The 17,570-nt window shown below is 36.3% G+C and overlaps 1 protein-coding gene across 3 annotated transcripts in view; it reads right to left on the bottom strand.

Annotated features, from left to right (window-relative positions):
• Positions 1-237: 237 nt before the first annotated feature.
• The window catches only part of LOC120299984 (ATP-binding cassette sub-family A member 10-like), an 80,695-nt gene continuing 63,362 nt past the window's right edge, over positions 238-17,570 (bottom strand). For all 3 annotated transcript variants that reach the window (XM_039325401.1, XM_039325402.1, XM_039325403.1), the window contains 11 exons: positions 15,888-16,011; positions 14,130-14,247; positions 12,500-12,591; positions 11,534-11,700; positions 11,187-11,262; positions 9,983-10,077; positions 9,212-9,331; positions 8,063-8,203; positions 3,486-3,565; positions 3,046-3,101; positions 238-2,524 (listed from right to left, as the gene is read on the bottom strand). In XM_039325401.1, the coding sequence (XP_039181335.1) occupies positions 2,447-2,524; positions 3,046-3,101; positions 3,486-3,565; positions 8,063-8,203; positions 9,212-9,331; positions 9,983-10,077; positions 11,187-11,262; positions 11,534-11,700; positions 12,500-12,591; positions 14,130-14,247; positions 15,888-16,011 (1,147 nt within the window). In that variant the 3' untranslated portion in view covers positions 238-2,446. The remainder of the gene's footprint in view (positions 2,525-3,045; positions 3,102-3,485; positions 3,566-8,062; positions 8,204-9,211; positions 9,332-9,982; positions 10,078-11,186; positions 11,263-11,533; positions 11,701-12,499; positions 12,592-14,129; positions 14,248-15,887; positions 16,012-17,570) is intronic.

Raw genomic sequence — 17,570 nt, forward strand, 5'->3', positions numbered from 1 at the left:
GACAATAAAGGTTATCTTATCTTATAAGATAGGATAGGATAGGATAGGATAGAACAGGATAGGAGCTAATGTAAAGTATTTATGAGGTTAATTCTAGTTAACAATTTCCTGAGTATTTTTGACTAAATCTAAATTTTCCAAGACAATTCTTCTAATTCCAGGGCAATAAAATTAAAGTACAGTTTGAAACAAATGGTACATAAATTGTGTTTAAAGAAACAATCCTGTAGTACTTCAATAACGTACATGGTATTTATTGCTTAAATGACATTTATTTTCCATATAATGTTCAGTAATGATATATAACTAAGAGTTCAATTATTATAAATTCAACTCCTTTTTTGCCGTCCAATAAAACGTTGCATGATTATCAGTATTTAAGTCTTTCTGATCTAATAAGGAAAGTGTATTTGTTTGTACTTCCATCATTGCAAATTTTTCTCTCAACAAAAGTGTCAGCTATCTTATATTGGGAGCATATTAAAAGTGTGCATGAAATGTATTTAATTTCCTCCATCCAACATGGAGGACAAGAAACAGCTTTCACCAGCAATATGGCTGAATTTGCCTTCAAATAATGCAGGTAGGAGACCAAAGTGAGCACTTTTCTATAGGGCTTTGAGGTCAGAATAGGTCAACTGGATATGTAGAAAGGGGAATCATAGATTTCTTTGTGCCCAGTAGTAATGAAAGCAATGGCAAATAAATTACATCTTTTCAAAGCTTTATACTACTTACTCTTTGTTTAGGGTCTTTTTAGATATCCCCATAAAAATTACAAATTACAACCACAATCATTAAGATTTGTACTAAAAAATTTTCCCAAATAAGTGTGACTAGAATTAGGATTAGCATAAGATAAGTGAAGAAAATATTGCATTTATCCAATAATAAAGACACAAGACTTTAATTAAAGGCATATCAAATACTAAATCTCTTAAAATTTAGTCTGTGTTATCATCAGTGGACCAAAATCAGTATCTGTGTATGGGTAGATTTGAGACCATAAACTGAGCTATAAATCTCAAAAGCACGTAAAACAATTAGAATAAGATCCCCTCTCTAAACAGTATTAAAAATTTTTGAGCCTAGCTATTTAGTTTCTTGAGTTACTGTGTTTTTATAAATTTACTCATTTTTTACAGGAATATTGTCCCTATATAGCAGGGGTGTTAAACTGCTGGCTCGCAGGCCAGTTTCATCATACTGAAGCCGCGCCCACTCCATTGCTGGCAAAAAGAGTCACGATATGTCGCAACACGTGACATGACGTGGTGAGTTTGACGCCCGTGCTATATAGCTACCAATTTTGTGGGTGCTCAGTAGTTTGAAGACAGTACCTATGTCTTCTGGTAATTTATCGACAGATTGTCCCCCTTACAAAAGAGCTAAAGGCCATCATATACTGTTTAGCCCAATTGGTGGTAATAAATATAGCTATATGTGACATAACTGCTTTTCACTGACCCACCAAATTAGGTCAGTGGTGCTCTTTTTTGATAATTTTTAATATAAAATATAAAAATTAGACAGTCTATGTTAAGATGCAGCCTTACTTAATCCCTTCCTGCCATAGGATGGGGAAGAAAATTGTCCCTGTTATTACGTCTAATCTGAAGAGGAGCAGCCACTTTCAGCTGTTTAGTCAAATGGAATTACTAATAATCTACTGAGATCTTTTCAGACTTCTTCCAAGTCATATCACAGAGAATGCAATCAAAGGCTGGTTTTTAATCTATAAAGGCTACATAAAATAGTCCCTTAGATAGAATAGTATATTTTTCTGTAAGATTAATGGTTTAACAATGGCATATAGGGCTTTTGTCTTATTAAAAAAGCTTGCTTATGTCTTCTTCTAGTCATTTCACAAGAAGCAGACTAGCATACAATTTGTAATGATATTTAAAGGCTCCTAGTACAATAGTTAATTGGGTCAGCTCTATTACTATTTATTAAAATGGAAGCTGAGGAGGGCAACAATACATAGGTATTTAGAGCATGGCAGTTTATTTATCCACTCAATAAACACTGGGTATACCTTGAATTGTTATCTTAATTAAAAATATTAACACATTCTGAGAAAGATATGCCATCTATATATGTTTGTGTGCTAGGCTACAAACAATACATTTTAAAAATATATTTCCATTTCCAGTTTTTCTCATAAAGAACAAAACAGTGCAGAAACATTCATTTTGCTGTTAGTTGTGAAATATTCAGAAATGTTATATCTTTAGACACGATAAATATGGAGGTTAATCTGAAGACACCAAGGCATACTTGTTAAACAGAGAGAAGATAACAGAAATGGCATATTTTTTCCCCAGGGAATGTCCAGATGCAAAATTCCTCAGAGTGCTCAACCTATTTGTCCTCCATTTTTGCTGGAGGAAGAAACTGGTGTTTGTCTTAGTAGTTAATTAGTCTTTCAACTATCTTGTTGGTGCTACAGTTCTCTCCATACAGAAGTTGGAGCCAATTCAAAATAATCTCGCTCATGTTCTTTGCACAATTCCAGGAATACCTGAACAATACAATAAATCAATAACTTTAAAGGAATTACACATACGTTACATTAGATTTATAAACTGCTAACATTGATTCTGACTTCTATCTAGGCACATCTGAGAATATAAAATAATTGCATAATGGATTATTGTGTTTTGTCTGAGGTGGAAACACGAAGGTAAATTTATCCATGTAAGGGTAACGTATTAAAATGTTTTGTTTCTTTCCAGCATGCATCTGATGTTTCTGTAATTTGCTTTACCAGCACTACAAAGAGAGCATAGCGCTTAAGACCTCCCTTAGCCTACAGAAGGTTGCTAGTTAAAAATATATTTTTTGAGTAGCTACTTTTTCCCCTGGCTTTTTTAAAATTTAAAATAGTCTTACAATTGTTCCAATCACTTAAGACTGAAGAATTTCATCTCCTGCTCCCAAATAGCCAAAATACCTTATAGAACAGCTTTTTTATTCTGGTATGTAAGAGAATATTCTCTCACTAAAAGTACCACTATGTTATTTGAATATCTAAGCCATTACCTGTTCCAAAGTGTTCAAAGAAAAGCTGTACTCTTCAAGACTGAAGTGTTGTTTAGCTGTGTAAAGAAAATATTAAGTCAGTTATAGCTGGCTTATTTATGTCTGACTTGGGTAATAATTTGCTTTCCTTCCCCTTTGCATGATTATTTTTTCTACCCAACATATATCTCTTTACTCACTGTGATAGCATCTATACAGATTTTTGAGTTAACTTAGTGCTTTATCCAAAGTATGCCTTTGACATGGAAGGTTACTCTTTTTGATTACCCTTTTTGAGAAATTCACACTCAAAGCTAGGAGTTGGCAAGAAATCATAGTACTGCATGAACCTGTTCATCGTGGGTAACTGAAATTGAGGTGGCCAACAAATTTGCCCCTGATCTAGCTGCCAGGCAGTCTGCAGGTCCTTACAAATCACTGCAAAATTTATTCAAACATACCATCTTCTAGCATGGCAAAGGCTCTAGAGAGAGGCAAGGCATCTTCCATTGGGATCTTATAGACCAACAAAGTGGATATCCTAAGAGGAAGGGAAACCAATCATTAGTTATTAAACTGATGCAAAAATGCTAACATAGAGCAACCAGATCTATTTGTACAGAAAAAAAAAGTTGGCAGGGAAGGGAGGATGAAGAATAAATCCACAGCAATACTTTGGGGGCACAATTATGACTGTTTATTTGGGAAGGAATCTGCATGCAAGATGCCTTACATGGCAAGGAAAATACACATTACCTCCTTTGCAATAGTGGCAAATATAAGTAGGTTGGGTACAGGATGAGGGTGAAAGTTTGTTCTCCAAGCTTGTGGGTTGGTTTCCAAACATTTGGTTACCAGACTAACATCTTCAGTGGAGTTTAGGGGATATCAGCATTTTTATAAAGGCGTTGTATGGTCAGTAGGTCTTGTGAGGAGTCAGGTGTGGGTGTGTCAAGTGAGGGTCATAATGGGTCTTGTGATGGGTCAGGTGTGAGTCAACAGTGGGAGTCTTGTGATGGGTCTTGTGATAGGGAGGTTACATCAGATAAGGTGAAGTGCTGGTTAGGGTGACTTTCGTGGGTTGCTTGAGGGTTGGAGCTATCTCTTGTTAGCTATGTGGTTGATTTGGATTCTGAGGGATTTGAAGGCTGGTTGTAGGTCAATGTGTCTGTTAATGAAATTGCTTGTGGCGTGCCAAGCTTTGATGAACTCACAAGCGTGGTGGGTGGTAGCACAGCTGATTATTTTTGTGTTGCTCCAATTGAACTGGTGCTGTCAGTGTGGATAGAGACTAAGGATTAGGGATTGTGGTGTTTGACTGCCACTCAGTATTTGTGGATCTTGGTTTTTAATTGATGTGATGTTTGTCCCACGTAGAATTGGTTGCAATTGTTACAGTTGATTTTGTGGATTACATTGTTTCTTTTGTCCTTCTGTATCCTGTCTTTGGTTCTGGATAATTCCTGGCAGAATGAGGCTGTGGATTTCTTGGCTATTACTATTCTTAGAGGTTGGAGAATTTTGGCTGTCATTTACAACACCTCTTTCATGTATGATAGGGTTAGTTTTTTTGTGGTGGTTGGCTATGTGGGATGTTATGGTTTGGGTTCTCTGTGTTGAAATACAAAGATTTTTGGATAGCTGTTACAGAGAAAGACATCAAGCAGCCATTTCTCTTCTCCTTTTCTTAGTATTGTGGTGCTGCAGTGTGTCCTGGCTCTTCTAAAGAGGGTCTGGACACAGCTTCTTTTGTGTATGGTAGGGTGGTTGCTTGCAAAGCTGAGAATCTGGTCTGTGTGCATGGGTTTGCAGTAGACATGGGTTTCTTGTTCTGTGTTGTCTAGTCTCCCTATGTTGATGTTGAGGAATGGGAGCCTGTTGTATAATAATAATAATAGTAACAGTAATAGTAATAATAATAATAAAGTTGGAAGGGACCTTAGAGGTCATCTAGTCCAACCCCCTGCTCAGGCAGGTAACCCTACACCATTTTGGACAAATGGCTGTCCAGTCTCTTCTTAAAAACTTCCAGTGTTGGAACATTCACCACTTTTGGAGGCAGGTTGTTCCACTGGTTAATTGTTGTAACAGTCAGGAGGTTTCTCATTAGTTCTAGGTTGCTTTTCTCCTTGATTAGTTTCCATCCATTGCTTCTTGTCCTGCCTTCAGGCGCTTTGGAGAATAGCTTGACTCCCTCTTCTTTGTGGCAGCCCCTGAGATATTGGAACACTGCTATCATGTCCCCACTCGTCCTTCTCTTCATTAAACTAGACATACCCAATTCCTTATATGTTTTAGTCTCCAGTCCCCTAATCATCTTTGTTGCTCTTCTCTGTACTCTTTCTAGAGTCTCAACATCTTTTTTACATTGTGGTGACCAAAACTGGATGCAGTATTCCAAGTGTGGCCTTACCAAGACATTGTAAAGTGGTATTAACACTTCACCCGATCTTGATTCTATCCCTCTGTTAATGCAGCCTAGCACTGTGTTGGCTTTTTTGGCAGCTGCAGAACACTACTGGCTCATATTTAAGTGATTGTCACTAGGACACTGAGATCCCTCTCACAGTTACTACTATTGAGCTAGGTACTCCCTATACTATACCTTTACATTTGTTTTTTCTTGCCTAAATTTAGAACCTTACTTTTTTCACCACTGAATTTCATTTTGTTAGATAGCACCCAGTGTTCAAGTCTGTCCAGATCCTTCTGTATCCTAAGCCTGTCTTCTGGAATGTTGGCTATTCCTGCCAGCTTGGTGTCGTCTGCAAATTTGATGAGTTTCCCATCTATCCACTCATCCAAATCATTGATGAAGATATTGAAGAACACTGGGCCCAGAACAGAGCCCTGGGGCATCCCACTACACACTTCCCTCCATGTAGATGCAGTTCCATTGAGGACCACACACTGAGTATGGCTAGTCAGCCAGCTACGAATCCATCTTGTGGTGATGTTGTCTAACCCACATTTTTCTATCTTATCAAGTAGTAGATTGTGATCTACTTTATCAAATACCTTACTGAAGTCCAGATAAATTATATCCAAAGCATTCCTCTGGTCCACTAATTTTGTTACTTGGTCAAAGAATGCAATAAGATTTGTCTGGCATGATTTGCTTTTGACAAATCCATGTTGGCTTTTAGCAATGACTTTGTTTGCCTCTAGGTGTTCGGTGATTCGTTGTTTGATTATCTTTTCCAGAATTTTCCCAGGTATTGAGGTCAGGCTGATAGGTCTGTAATTTCCTGGATCTATTTTTTCCCCTTTTTTGAAAATGGGAACTATATCAGCTCTTTTCCAGTCCTCCGGTAGTTTCCCAGTGCTCCAGAATCTTTGAAAGATATAGTTCAGTGGTTCTGAGATCACACCTGTCAGTTCCTGAGAACCTTGGGGTGTAATCCATCTGGTCCTGGTGATTTGAACTCGTCTATCATTTTCTTGCCTATCTTAACTTGTTTTTCTATACTGTTTTTTATGGTACTATTTTTGATAGGTTGGTCTGTTTTTTCCTTTTGTGTAAAGACAGATGCAAAAAACAAGTTAAATAGTTCTGCTTTCTCCCTGTTGCTTGTCACCTTTTTGCCACTTTCCCCCACTAATGGACCAATCATTTCCTTAACTTTTTTTCTTGTTTTTTTGCATGCTGAAAGAAGCTTTTTTTGTGTGTTATTTTTGACTTTGGTTGCAAAGCCTTAGTTCGTTTTGAGCCTTAGCTTTCCTTACTTCATCTTTGCAGGCTCGGGCTATTTGCTTTTTCCTCTTCAGATGTGAATTTGATCCCAAGGAATATGTTATTGAGTAAGTGGTGTGCTTCTTCAATTTGGGAGCATTTGATGATGATGATGGTGTCATCATGTAGCATGTCCAGAATTTTGGTTGGATGGTGGGTGGAGCTATAAATTTGATTTGTTGCATGACTACTTCTGCAATTAGGCCTGATATGGGTGATCCCATCAGGGTACCTTGTACTTGCTTATAGATTTTTCCCATTGAACTTGAATGCATAGATCCAGAACTTTCATGATGGTTTCTGTGGACATGGAGTGTTCTGTGGTAGCATCATTTTGTGGATATGGTGTTTAGTAAATAGGTGGTGTATGGTTTGTTTAGCCAGACTGATGTCTATGTGTGGAGGAGACTTGTGGTTGCATGTGCTTTCTCTCTAGTGGTGTTAGCTATTTTTCTTTTTCCAATTTTCTTAGGGTGTCTTTTATTTTGTTCTCTAGTTGTTTTGTCAGATCATTGTGGATTATTTGGTAGGTGTTGATGTCATTTAGATGGTTTTCAGCTTTGCTGATGTAGTCAGTTTTGTCCATCACCACCACAGCCTGCCTTTGTCTGCCCGTAGTATGATGATGCGTTTGTCTTGTTTCAGTGTCTTTAGTGCTTTCTTCTCCTTTTGGCTGAGTGTTTAGTTTTCTCTGTTGCATTGCACGTTGGGGATGATTGTTTGTCTGAAGTCTTCTTGTGTTACACATTACCTCCCTTTGTATCTAGATATATGATTTTTCCACAGTATTGAAACTTTCTTTTTAATATGAGGTTGATAGAAAGGAACATTTACACTTCCATTTACTTAAACTCTCCAGCTATACCAGCAGTTCCCAACCTTTTCTATACCGCACACTCCTAGAACGCTTCTGATATATTCTTGCACCCCTTACAAAAGTTCGAAATAACGGCAACAAATTATGTATATGCACTAACCCAAGTTTTCACACCCCCTGGAATATCGTCTCGCACCCCTGGTTGGGAACCCCTGAACTATACAGTAGTTGATGGTAATTTCGGAAAACAGCTTCATGCGAGAACCTTAATTCAGCTTAGAAAATGCACACTAAAGGCAAATACATCAGGCTGTATTAGCACCTTAATCAAAGGCAGAGAGAGGCAACAGATGAAAGCCATATTCAGCTGGTTAACTTGACCCATCCCATAAGCAAAAATAGTTAAGAAATTCACTATCAAAGAATAATATGAAATGTACTAATTAAAACTTTTTTAAAAAAAATCTGTCAGTTTGCAAAGAAGTTACCTTTCTTGACGTTCTGCTTGTGGGAAAATCTTTAGAATCTGAGTATTCACAAGATCTCCTTGTTCTACTCCCTTTACTTTTATTTGTAGCAAATAATTTTTCCCAAATTTGCTTTTCAAATACTGAATTGAACCAAGGCACCTGCAGAAAGAAAAGATTACCATTTACTATATGGTCTCAAGGTGTTCCTAATTGAGACATAGATAGTCCTCACTTAACAACAGAAATTGGGACTGGAATTTCTATTGCTAAGAAATATGGTTGTAAAGCATGATGTCATCCGACAGTATTGCTTAATACAGCAATTCCTGTATTTCCTGTTGCCATTGTTAAGCAACAATTGTGGGTTGTTCAGCAAGGAGCTCTTTTCAACTTCCTGCTGACTTCCAACAAGCAAAGTCAGTGGGGAAGCCCTCAGGGAAATTGCAAGTCCCAGATAGTTCACAGGCAGACCAGTGGGCAGATAAATGGCTATTGCCAGGGTGCAGACATGACAATGATGGTATCTGTGAATTCTATTTTGAAATATAGTTTATTTCCACTAGTATTTCATGCAGCCACCCTTTCCCATGCATTCAGAGAATATCTACAGTATATGAAGTTATTAGATCTTGTGTGCTATCCCAATTCCCATTAATCATGAATTTTGCCCATATGGGAAGTGGCTTTACTTAGGTAATTATCCAAGGTGAATGCTTACTTTGGCCCAGTTTGGGCATTTGTTCATGTGGGAGGTCTTTGCCCATAAAAAAAGCTCACCCTTAGAGCACCTGCTATCTGTATCAAACATACACAAGACATCTGTTACCATTGCCCATATATGTTTTTTCTCTATGTGATGTGGTTTCTGTGTAATATCTATAATATCTTCTCTACTCTATTGTGGAATCATCTGAACTCCCGTGTAATTCATTTAGTTTCAGCATTTATCCTTGTATCCTCTCAATAGACTTAGAAGTAGAAAATTGCTACTTAAGCAATTACTAGAAAACATATTGATAGCTTCTTTGAATTAAAAAATAAAAGCAGAACAAGAACAATCCTTTAGTTCATTCACTTTGCTTCATGCAATTCTCTATTTATGTTTCATCTATACTTTCTCTATTTGTGGTAACCTGTTATATAGATAAAATATTTAAGGAAGCCCACCTGAGCTGTCCAGACACCATGATAGCTATTCGGTCACACAACACCTCTGCTTCCTCCATGTGGTGAGTTGTCAAAATGACTCCTTCATCTTTCTCCTGCAGCATAGTGCGAATTGCTCTCCTGTTGACAACAAATGGCTGAGGAAGTTTAAGCAGCCTTAAAACAACTCCAAAGGCCTTCTCCCGCCATTGCCATTCTATTCTGATCCTGCATAATTGATAGGTACATCTTCCATGCCAGAAGAAAAAAAAAATACCCCCATCTAGTCCCAAATTAATTTGCATGAAGGAATTGTAAAGAGGGAGAAGAAAACCTGCATCTTTTTATCCTTACCTCTCTCTCTTTCCCCACTATGGAAAATGATTAAAGTCTCCTCAAGGGAGACTCAAGAGTTTTCTCTTTTAACCTTTGGGATCATGAAGAGAAGATGGAAGAGAATCTGCCATTAAGGAGGAAACTGGTTTTCCTCAGCATGAGTCAGATTCATTATCTGCACAGATAGGAACATAGTAACATTTTCCAACAGCTGAGATATTCTAGAGGTATGAATGGGAAATATTTCCTCTTGGAATATTGTCAGATGCTTTTTCTGTATTCAGGTGCAAGAAGTAATGTTTAGTCATTGGCTTTAGATATTAATTATAGAAGGGTCCCCCACCCTACACAACAGAACTAAAGGAGAAAGGAAGGAAGGAAATGGGGAGACTGGAATTTGTCTTTTTTATAAGAGTGCAACACTTATTCTAAAGGATTAATCCCTGAATCACTTACCACACCTGGCGCTTCCCTTTTGGATCCAGGCCTGTGGTTGGTTCATCCAAAAGCATCAGAGTGGGATTACCCAACATGCTCAGAGCAAAGCACAGCTAAAATGTAGAAAATGAATCTCATCTTAGAAATCATATTTCATGCCAACATAGAACAGAAATGTGAAGACATAATTTTAAAAAGGTATTTGTAAAGTGCTCTTCAACTACACATTTTTGGATCTGTGAAGCTCTACAGGAATATGTCAGAAAAAAAGACTGCAGAAATGAAATCAACCAATCAGAAAATGTCAAAAGATCTTGTTAGTTTTATATGAAATTATCAAGGACCAGGATGAATAAAGTGTTTATTAATAATGAATGTAGATGCCTTCAGTTGGAAATGCATAATCAGCACCAGGAAATTTAGAAAGTCCATTATATTTCAATACTCTACTAAATTCTAATACTAACATTCCTCATCTTTCAGTTTGTTCTCGACAGCTGAAGTCACCTTGACAAAATTATGAAATATGACATCATATTTCCTGCTATGTATTATTTGGACCACACTAATACTTCTATGATGCTCCTGTAGAAATATACCAGAGTTTGGAATATTTTACAGCATGCATGAATCAAGGTAAACTTTAATATTTGAGAATGAAGTTTTGAACTTACTAAAGGGTAATTTCCCAATCTGTAATTTTTAATTGCATGCTACACAGAACAGAACATCTGTTAAGCAAAGTCCATTTTTAATATGTCAGTATTGGTTGACTGGCTGCTCTGGGCTATCCTCTGATTTTCTAGCAGCTCATCTTATTATTCCCACTGTCCAATAGATTAAAAAAATGTAATATTTTCAAGCAAAACATGAGCCAATCATGTGCTGTATAAGGTTTGGTGCTTAACAAAGACTGAATCCAGGTTTCCAGGGCTCCAAGCATAGCTGTCCATGCTATTAGAACTGCCATACTATATTAGGCATTCTCTTCTTGCCACCATCTTATGAAAATTTGCTTTCAAGCAACACTAACGTAGCCTGCACTTTCACACATGAAAAAAGAGATCACATAATGCAAGAAAGAAAGCAGTAGAATGGCTGGGAGAAATAAGGGGAAATAACAAAGAGCAGCAACCCAATTGTTCTTGATGCTGCTACCAAATGTTGACCAAACCTTTAGTATCTGTCCATTAGTACTAGAGTAACGAAACACCGAACTTACTTTTCTGGTCAATCCAGCTGCTAAAGTCTTTATTCTCTTTTTTAAATGCCCTCGGAGTTCTAGAGCTTGAGATATTCTAAAAACAAAGCAGAACTTACAATGTTTAATCTATTCTGCAATTGCAAACACATTAAGAAAATAAAAGACATCCCATTGTAATATTGTATCCTATGTAGAAATTTCAATTCTGATGTTCAAGAACTGCAAAAGGAAAAATCAAAACTGAAAATAACTACTTAATAACTTATAACTACTAATATGTTTGTTTTAAATATATAAACTGACTTCTATTAATAACAAATCTTGTGGCAGGGATTTAATTATTAAAAAGGATTCTTTGTCCATACCGATTAATGGCCATAATAGCATCATCCTTCCTTATTCCTTTTACGGCTGCAAAAATCTCCAAATGTTCTTTCATGGTCAAATTGGACCAGAGCGCATTCTCCTGAGGACAGTAGCCAAGAGCAACATTTTCTTCTGTCGCAGCTCCATCAGCTCCTTTAATCTGCACCTGTTCCAATGTAAGATATTTGAAATATCAGTAAGATGACAAGGAATGTAAATGAAATGCAAGTATTCTATACCAAATTAGTGCACTCAGAACCAAGTCCAAGAAAGATGAAGAGATATAGCATAGGGCTACATCTATTGTCAAACTGTAGCTATTAACTAGTCCAAAGTTATTTCATTTTCTTTAGTTTTCTAAATTAAATTTTACAATGCAATATAAGTAGGAGGAAGAGCAAGACATTCTCAAACTTTACTTTTTGTTTTTTCCAACTCAACGATATAGAAAATGTGAAATGGACTCTGGACTCTGTTCACCTATTGATCTTTTTTCAGAAGGGAAACTACCTTTTGGGAGGAAGGAGGGAAGGAAGGAAGGAAGGAAGGAAGGAAGGAAGGAAGGAAGGAAGGAAGGAAGGAAGGAAGGAAGGAAGAGATACAGAGAAAACAACATTCCAGACGGAAAAAAACTCCCAGTGCTTCTAGTGGGTGAGTCAGTTGGGCAACAACTTTGAAAGCTGCCAACTGCTCCATTCTTAGGCACATACGCCAACCTGATCATATGACTGAAAGAAGAATATAGAAAGCCTACCCACTCCTCTCCTATGTAGGCACTTTCATATATAAAGATGTCAGAAAAAGGGAAATCAAAAACATAGAAGATAGACACAATGCATTACTCTGTAATACAGAAAAAATTCCAGATGCTCCCTATGGCTGCAGCTGGAAAAAGGGCTGGGAAGAATTCTAGAGGCTATGTCCTTCAAGTTCTTTCTTGTTAAAATGATTAAAGTTATGTTTACCTGTCCTGCACTTGGCTTTGTATCTCCTGTTATCAAGTTAATTGTTGTACTTTTACCAGCTCCATTGGGTCCCAGAAGCCCTAAAACCTCTCCTACAAAGTAAAATATTTCCATTAAAATAGAGCCAAGTGAACTGACAAAAATTAATTAATAAGAACTCAGTATAAACTGATTTATTACATTATTTATTTAATGAGTATTGAAGTACCTTGGTTTATCTTCTTGAGTTGTATTCAAAACTATCAATCAATAAAATCTGTATCAAAGAGATACAGTACTCATACGTCACTGGAAAAGAACTCTGTCCCAGAATTAGTTTGTTCTCCTCTGACAGTTAGTTGTAGCCTCTCACCGCACCCCCAACTTATACAATTCATTCAACTTCCTGTTGTAAAGAATGAGGAAAACATCCAGGAGGAGGAATGAATGAAAAATAAAATTCTATTGCTTATATGAGGTTTCACCTTCATACCTTTAACAAAACAAGTCTTGCTTCCAACTACATGCACACTACTATATTATAAGAAAGAAAGTGAAAAGAAAGATATTCAGAATTTTTGTTCTGGTTAAATTTCTTTTATTTTAAGCTTATTCTCTTTAACATATCAGTCAGATATGATAAGTCAGTTAGGATTGTTGAGAAGTTAGTAGCAAAAAATCAGAATCTCACCACCCCAGCTCTGTTCTAAAATAGGTATGTGTATGTTGCTGTGGGATTGTATTTTGAAACCTAATGCTTAGAAATGAGAAATTGGTATGTTCTATCAAAGCTTGCTACTGTAATTGCTATAAAGTGCATTATTTTCTCGCTTCCCTTTTTGGACTACTTATTACAAGTGTCCTCAACTTACAACCATTCTTTTAGTGACTATTCAAAGTTACAACAGCACTGAAAAAAGTGACTTATGACCGTTTTCCACACTTTTGACTATTGCAGCATCCCCATGGTCATGTGATCAAAATTCAAATGACTGGCAATTGGATCATATTTATGACGATTATTGTTTCTCAGAGTCAAAAGGGAAGCGAAATCCACTTTACAACCATGATACTATCTTAACAACTGCAATGATTCACTTACCAACTATGGCAAGAAAGGGGCAAAACTTATTTAAGTGTCTCGCTTAACAACAGAAATTTGGGACTGAATTGTGGTCGTAAGTCGAGGACTAATTATATTCTTTTTGTTAAGTTTGCATTAAAAATGAATTTTGTGTCGTCTTGGTATGGATGGGCATTAACTATCCTCATACATTGAAGCAAAGGAAACCAGAGTTCATCAGGTCCCACAGTAGCTTTATTGTGTGCTGAGTGATTTATTCACAAAATACCCTTGTCCTCAATCATCACTCCAAAGTGGGAACTGAGAAAAAGTGTATTGTTTGACCTTAATTTGATAACAGCTTAACTCAATTCTGTAGTTCAATAATAGAATCTGATGGGAAATATGTTACATTTAATCTACCCTTACAGATCATTTGCTTGGGGAAATTCTGAACATTACTGTCCTAATTTGGCTCTCATTGTTTCAAACCCCACAATGCTTCTCTTACTTAATTTTTGCTTGTTAATGACTATAATAGATTTATAATAGAGACTGAGTAAAGAATATTGTTCATTCCAATCAAACCTTTTTTAACACAAAAGGAGACGTTTCTGGTAGCTACTTTTTTTTCTTCCTTTTTCTTCAAACAAGTCTTCTCATGTTTGTATTCCTTGCGCAAGTCATGGACAATGATAACTGGTTTCTAAGCAGAGAAAAGATATTGCTTACACTATATACACATGACCATTTTGCACTCTTAGTTGATCTAGATATGGATCATACCAAGCAATCTCTTTTGGTAAATTGCAGAAACAAGTAGAAGTGGCTACTTCTTATCAAGAGTACACCATTGTAACTCAACTTATCTCTGCTGGAAGCAGATTCCCAGTATCTTCAGATAGATCTTTCCCATTGTCTGCTTGCCACATTATTATCTAACTATGTGAACTATTTTGAAATAATAAGAAATATTTGTAGCTTGGATTTTAGATTTTGGCTGTGGCTTGTTCTCCAACCTTGTTTTAATATAATCGCTGCACATTTTGTTATCAAACTAGGTAACATCATCAACAGGATTTTCTTGTGCTATTCTCCTTAGCTCATAAGTGTCTTGTGTGCCACTGTGGTCAGTTGTTTGGAGCTATATTTGAATTCCGAGCAGCTGACTGGTTCTCTTGTTGATTGACACTTTGAATGGTCTTGGAGAACAAATCACAGCCAAAATCTAAAACTTGACCTACAGATATTTCCTATTATTTCAAAGATATATAGGCGTAAATTTATTGAGACCTGGTATTCCATCAAAGGAGCAGTTAACAAATATATTTATTTAGATTCAACATATCGATATGTAAGAAATCAGACTATTCGAAGTGCCAATCAATAAGAGAACCAATCAGCTGCTCAGAATTCAAATATAGCTCCAAACAACTGACCACAGAAGACGCTTATGGACTAAGGAGACTAGGACAAGAAAATCCTGCTGATAATGTTACCTAGTTTGATAATGAAATGTTCAGGAATTATATTAAAACAAGCTTGGAGAAGAAACCAAAGCGAAAATATGTAAACTATTATCTAAATAATAATTCCTTAAACTGACTTAGACAATAGAACAACAATAACTTTGTCAGTACCTCAGCCATGATGGTTTACAATAGAAAAGACAATACCTAGATCCCACTTATTTTAAACCTTCCACAAATTTCTTAATTTTTATTAAATGGTTTTGGACATTCTGGCATGACATCTACTTTGCAATCTCTTTCAAATGCTCTTCCTGCATGTTGTTCCTCTTATGGCATTTGGTTTCATTAAATAGCTGCTTGTTGCTTGATGCTAGTTTCCTGGAGGATTGGGTTAGACATTAATTATGTAAAAAGATTTTTGGCCTCCACCAACACCTCTCCATTCTAAGAATTGGAATCTTTCATCATCAAATACTACCACAAGTCAAAAGCAATTCATCTCTTTTGTGGAGATTCAGCTTATGCCCATAGCCTTCTCAGTGCCTAATCCTGCCTCCTCCTTAATAGCACCTAACACCTCCTAACACTGTGTACTCTGTACACAGAATCTTGCCTATCCAGATGACCCAGAACATAGAGCACAATTTCTTTCCAAATACTATCTTGGGATTTTTGGACTATGGTATTTTCTTACTTCAATAGTGCCTCAATACTCTTTAGGCATTCAAGGTAAATATATATTTGTAGTGTGAAGGTGCAAGGTAGAACACTATGCAGTATTGTGTATTTAGCTATATTTCATAAGCAAATCAAATATATTCTTGGAACAAGTTATACTTTTTTTTCAAAATAAGAAAAGCCAGTGCTACTTTACCTCTTCTTCATTGAGAGAAGCCAGTGCACTCTGAGCTCTTGTCCTTTCATCAAGGACATCTTTGTCATCTGCTTGGCTGAGCTCTTCAGGATTCTGATGGGTTCTTTTTCTCTGTGGAGAAATCCTAGATATCAAAGATATAATAAAAGATCTCAAGTGATTACATATCAAAGAATAAATGGTAATTTCAATTAGGAAGGCTTTGATATGGTCAACTGACTAATCAATAAAGTATACTATTACTATCACATTTAGGAAGGTAGCAGAAGGTTCAGAACTTCTGAACCATGTTGAGATTAAATGAGAAAGTGACTATGGGGAAGACCTTAGAAAGGAAAGAAACCTGACACATTAAGTGATTTCTGGCATAGAAGGTCTGTGTCTGCAAGAAGTAGTGGACTTTTTATCACCTGCTTCTTCACAGATTGTAACGGCCTTCCACCCACTTCTCCCAACAGGCAGAATCACATGTCTATCTTTTTGCTTTCTCCCTCACTGAGCTACCATAAATGGGTAACCAACATCCAAATGACCACTTGATAGTGGCAACAAGTTGGCATTTATTGCCATAAAAGGTGAGTCACTGACCATGATGGACTTAGTAAACTGTACCTCTTCGTTTTGTTTGCATTTTTTTTGTTTATGAGGCACACGACACATTTATCAAATGCAAATTCCATTTTGATATTCTCACTGTATAACTTCACAACTGAAGAAAATTGAATTTCATTTTCTGATTTCCTACATAGCTTCAAATCATTCATATATAACAGTTAAAATGCTTTTCTACTTTGCTTCACTGGTTCATGTTCAAATAGTGGTCGCGCAATGGTAAGAATGCAGTATTGCAGGCTAATTCTACTGATTGCCAACTGCCAACAGTTCAGCAGTTTGAGTCAGCCTTCCATCTTTCTGAGGTCAGTAAAAAATGAGGACCAGGTTGTTGGGGGCAATGTGCTGAATCTATAAACTGCTTAGAGAGGGCTGTAGAGCACTGTGAAGTGGTATATAAGTCTCAGTGCTATTCCTGTTGCTATTTTATTTGTTAAAAGGTTGAAATTTACATTGTGTAAAGAAGAATGTCTATAAAATAAGATATTATTGGTATATGATGACAGAGAAATTATCTAGAATGTACAAAGACACCCCTAATGTGTGTTGGAATGTAAAGAAAACATGAAGGGACATTTTATCATGCTTGATGGACATGTAAAAAGCCTTCAAAAATGGATTCAATGCATACTTTGATACAGATGATATTAAAGATTAATATTCAGTTGAAGCCAGAACTTGTTCTTTTAAGATTGATGGCTAAATAGTTAGAAAAAGTCATGGAAGATTATTATAATATATGGTTACTACAGCAAAATTATTATATGCACAAAGATGAAATGATTCATCATTACCTACTATGAAGGGAACTAGGAAAGTTAATAATACTTTACTGAAATGGATAAATTGACTTCTTTAATTAGAAAAAAATATATTATCTACATGTATTGGTGACTAGAAACCTCTTCTGGACTTTTTGAATAAAAATGAAAAAAAACTTCTGACAAAGAGGACTATGATGTAACTTTAGAAAGAGAAGCCAAAATATATTTCTACTTATAACTATTGTGAAGAATATTGGAAGCCACTTTATCTTTTTCCTTTCTATTTTTTTTTTAAAATCTCGTACTT

This window comes from Crotalus tigris, unplaced genomic scaffold (assembly GCF_016545835.1).
Source record: "Crotalus tigris isolate CLP2741 ecotype Arizona unplaced genomic scaffold, ASM1654583v1 scf7180000024337.5909745, whole genome shotgun sequence".
Taxonomy (NCBI): domain Eukaryota; kingdom Metazoa; phylum Chordata; class Lepidosauria; order Squamata; family Viperidae; genus Crotalus; species Crotalus tigris.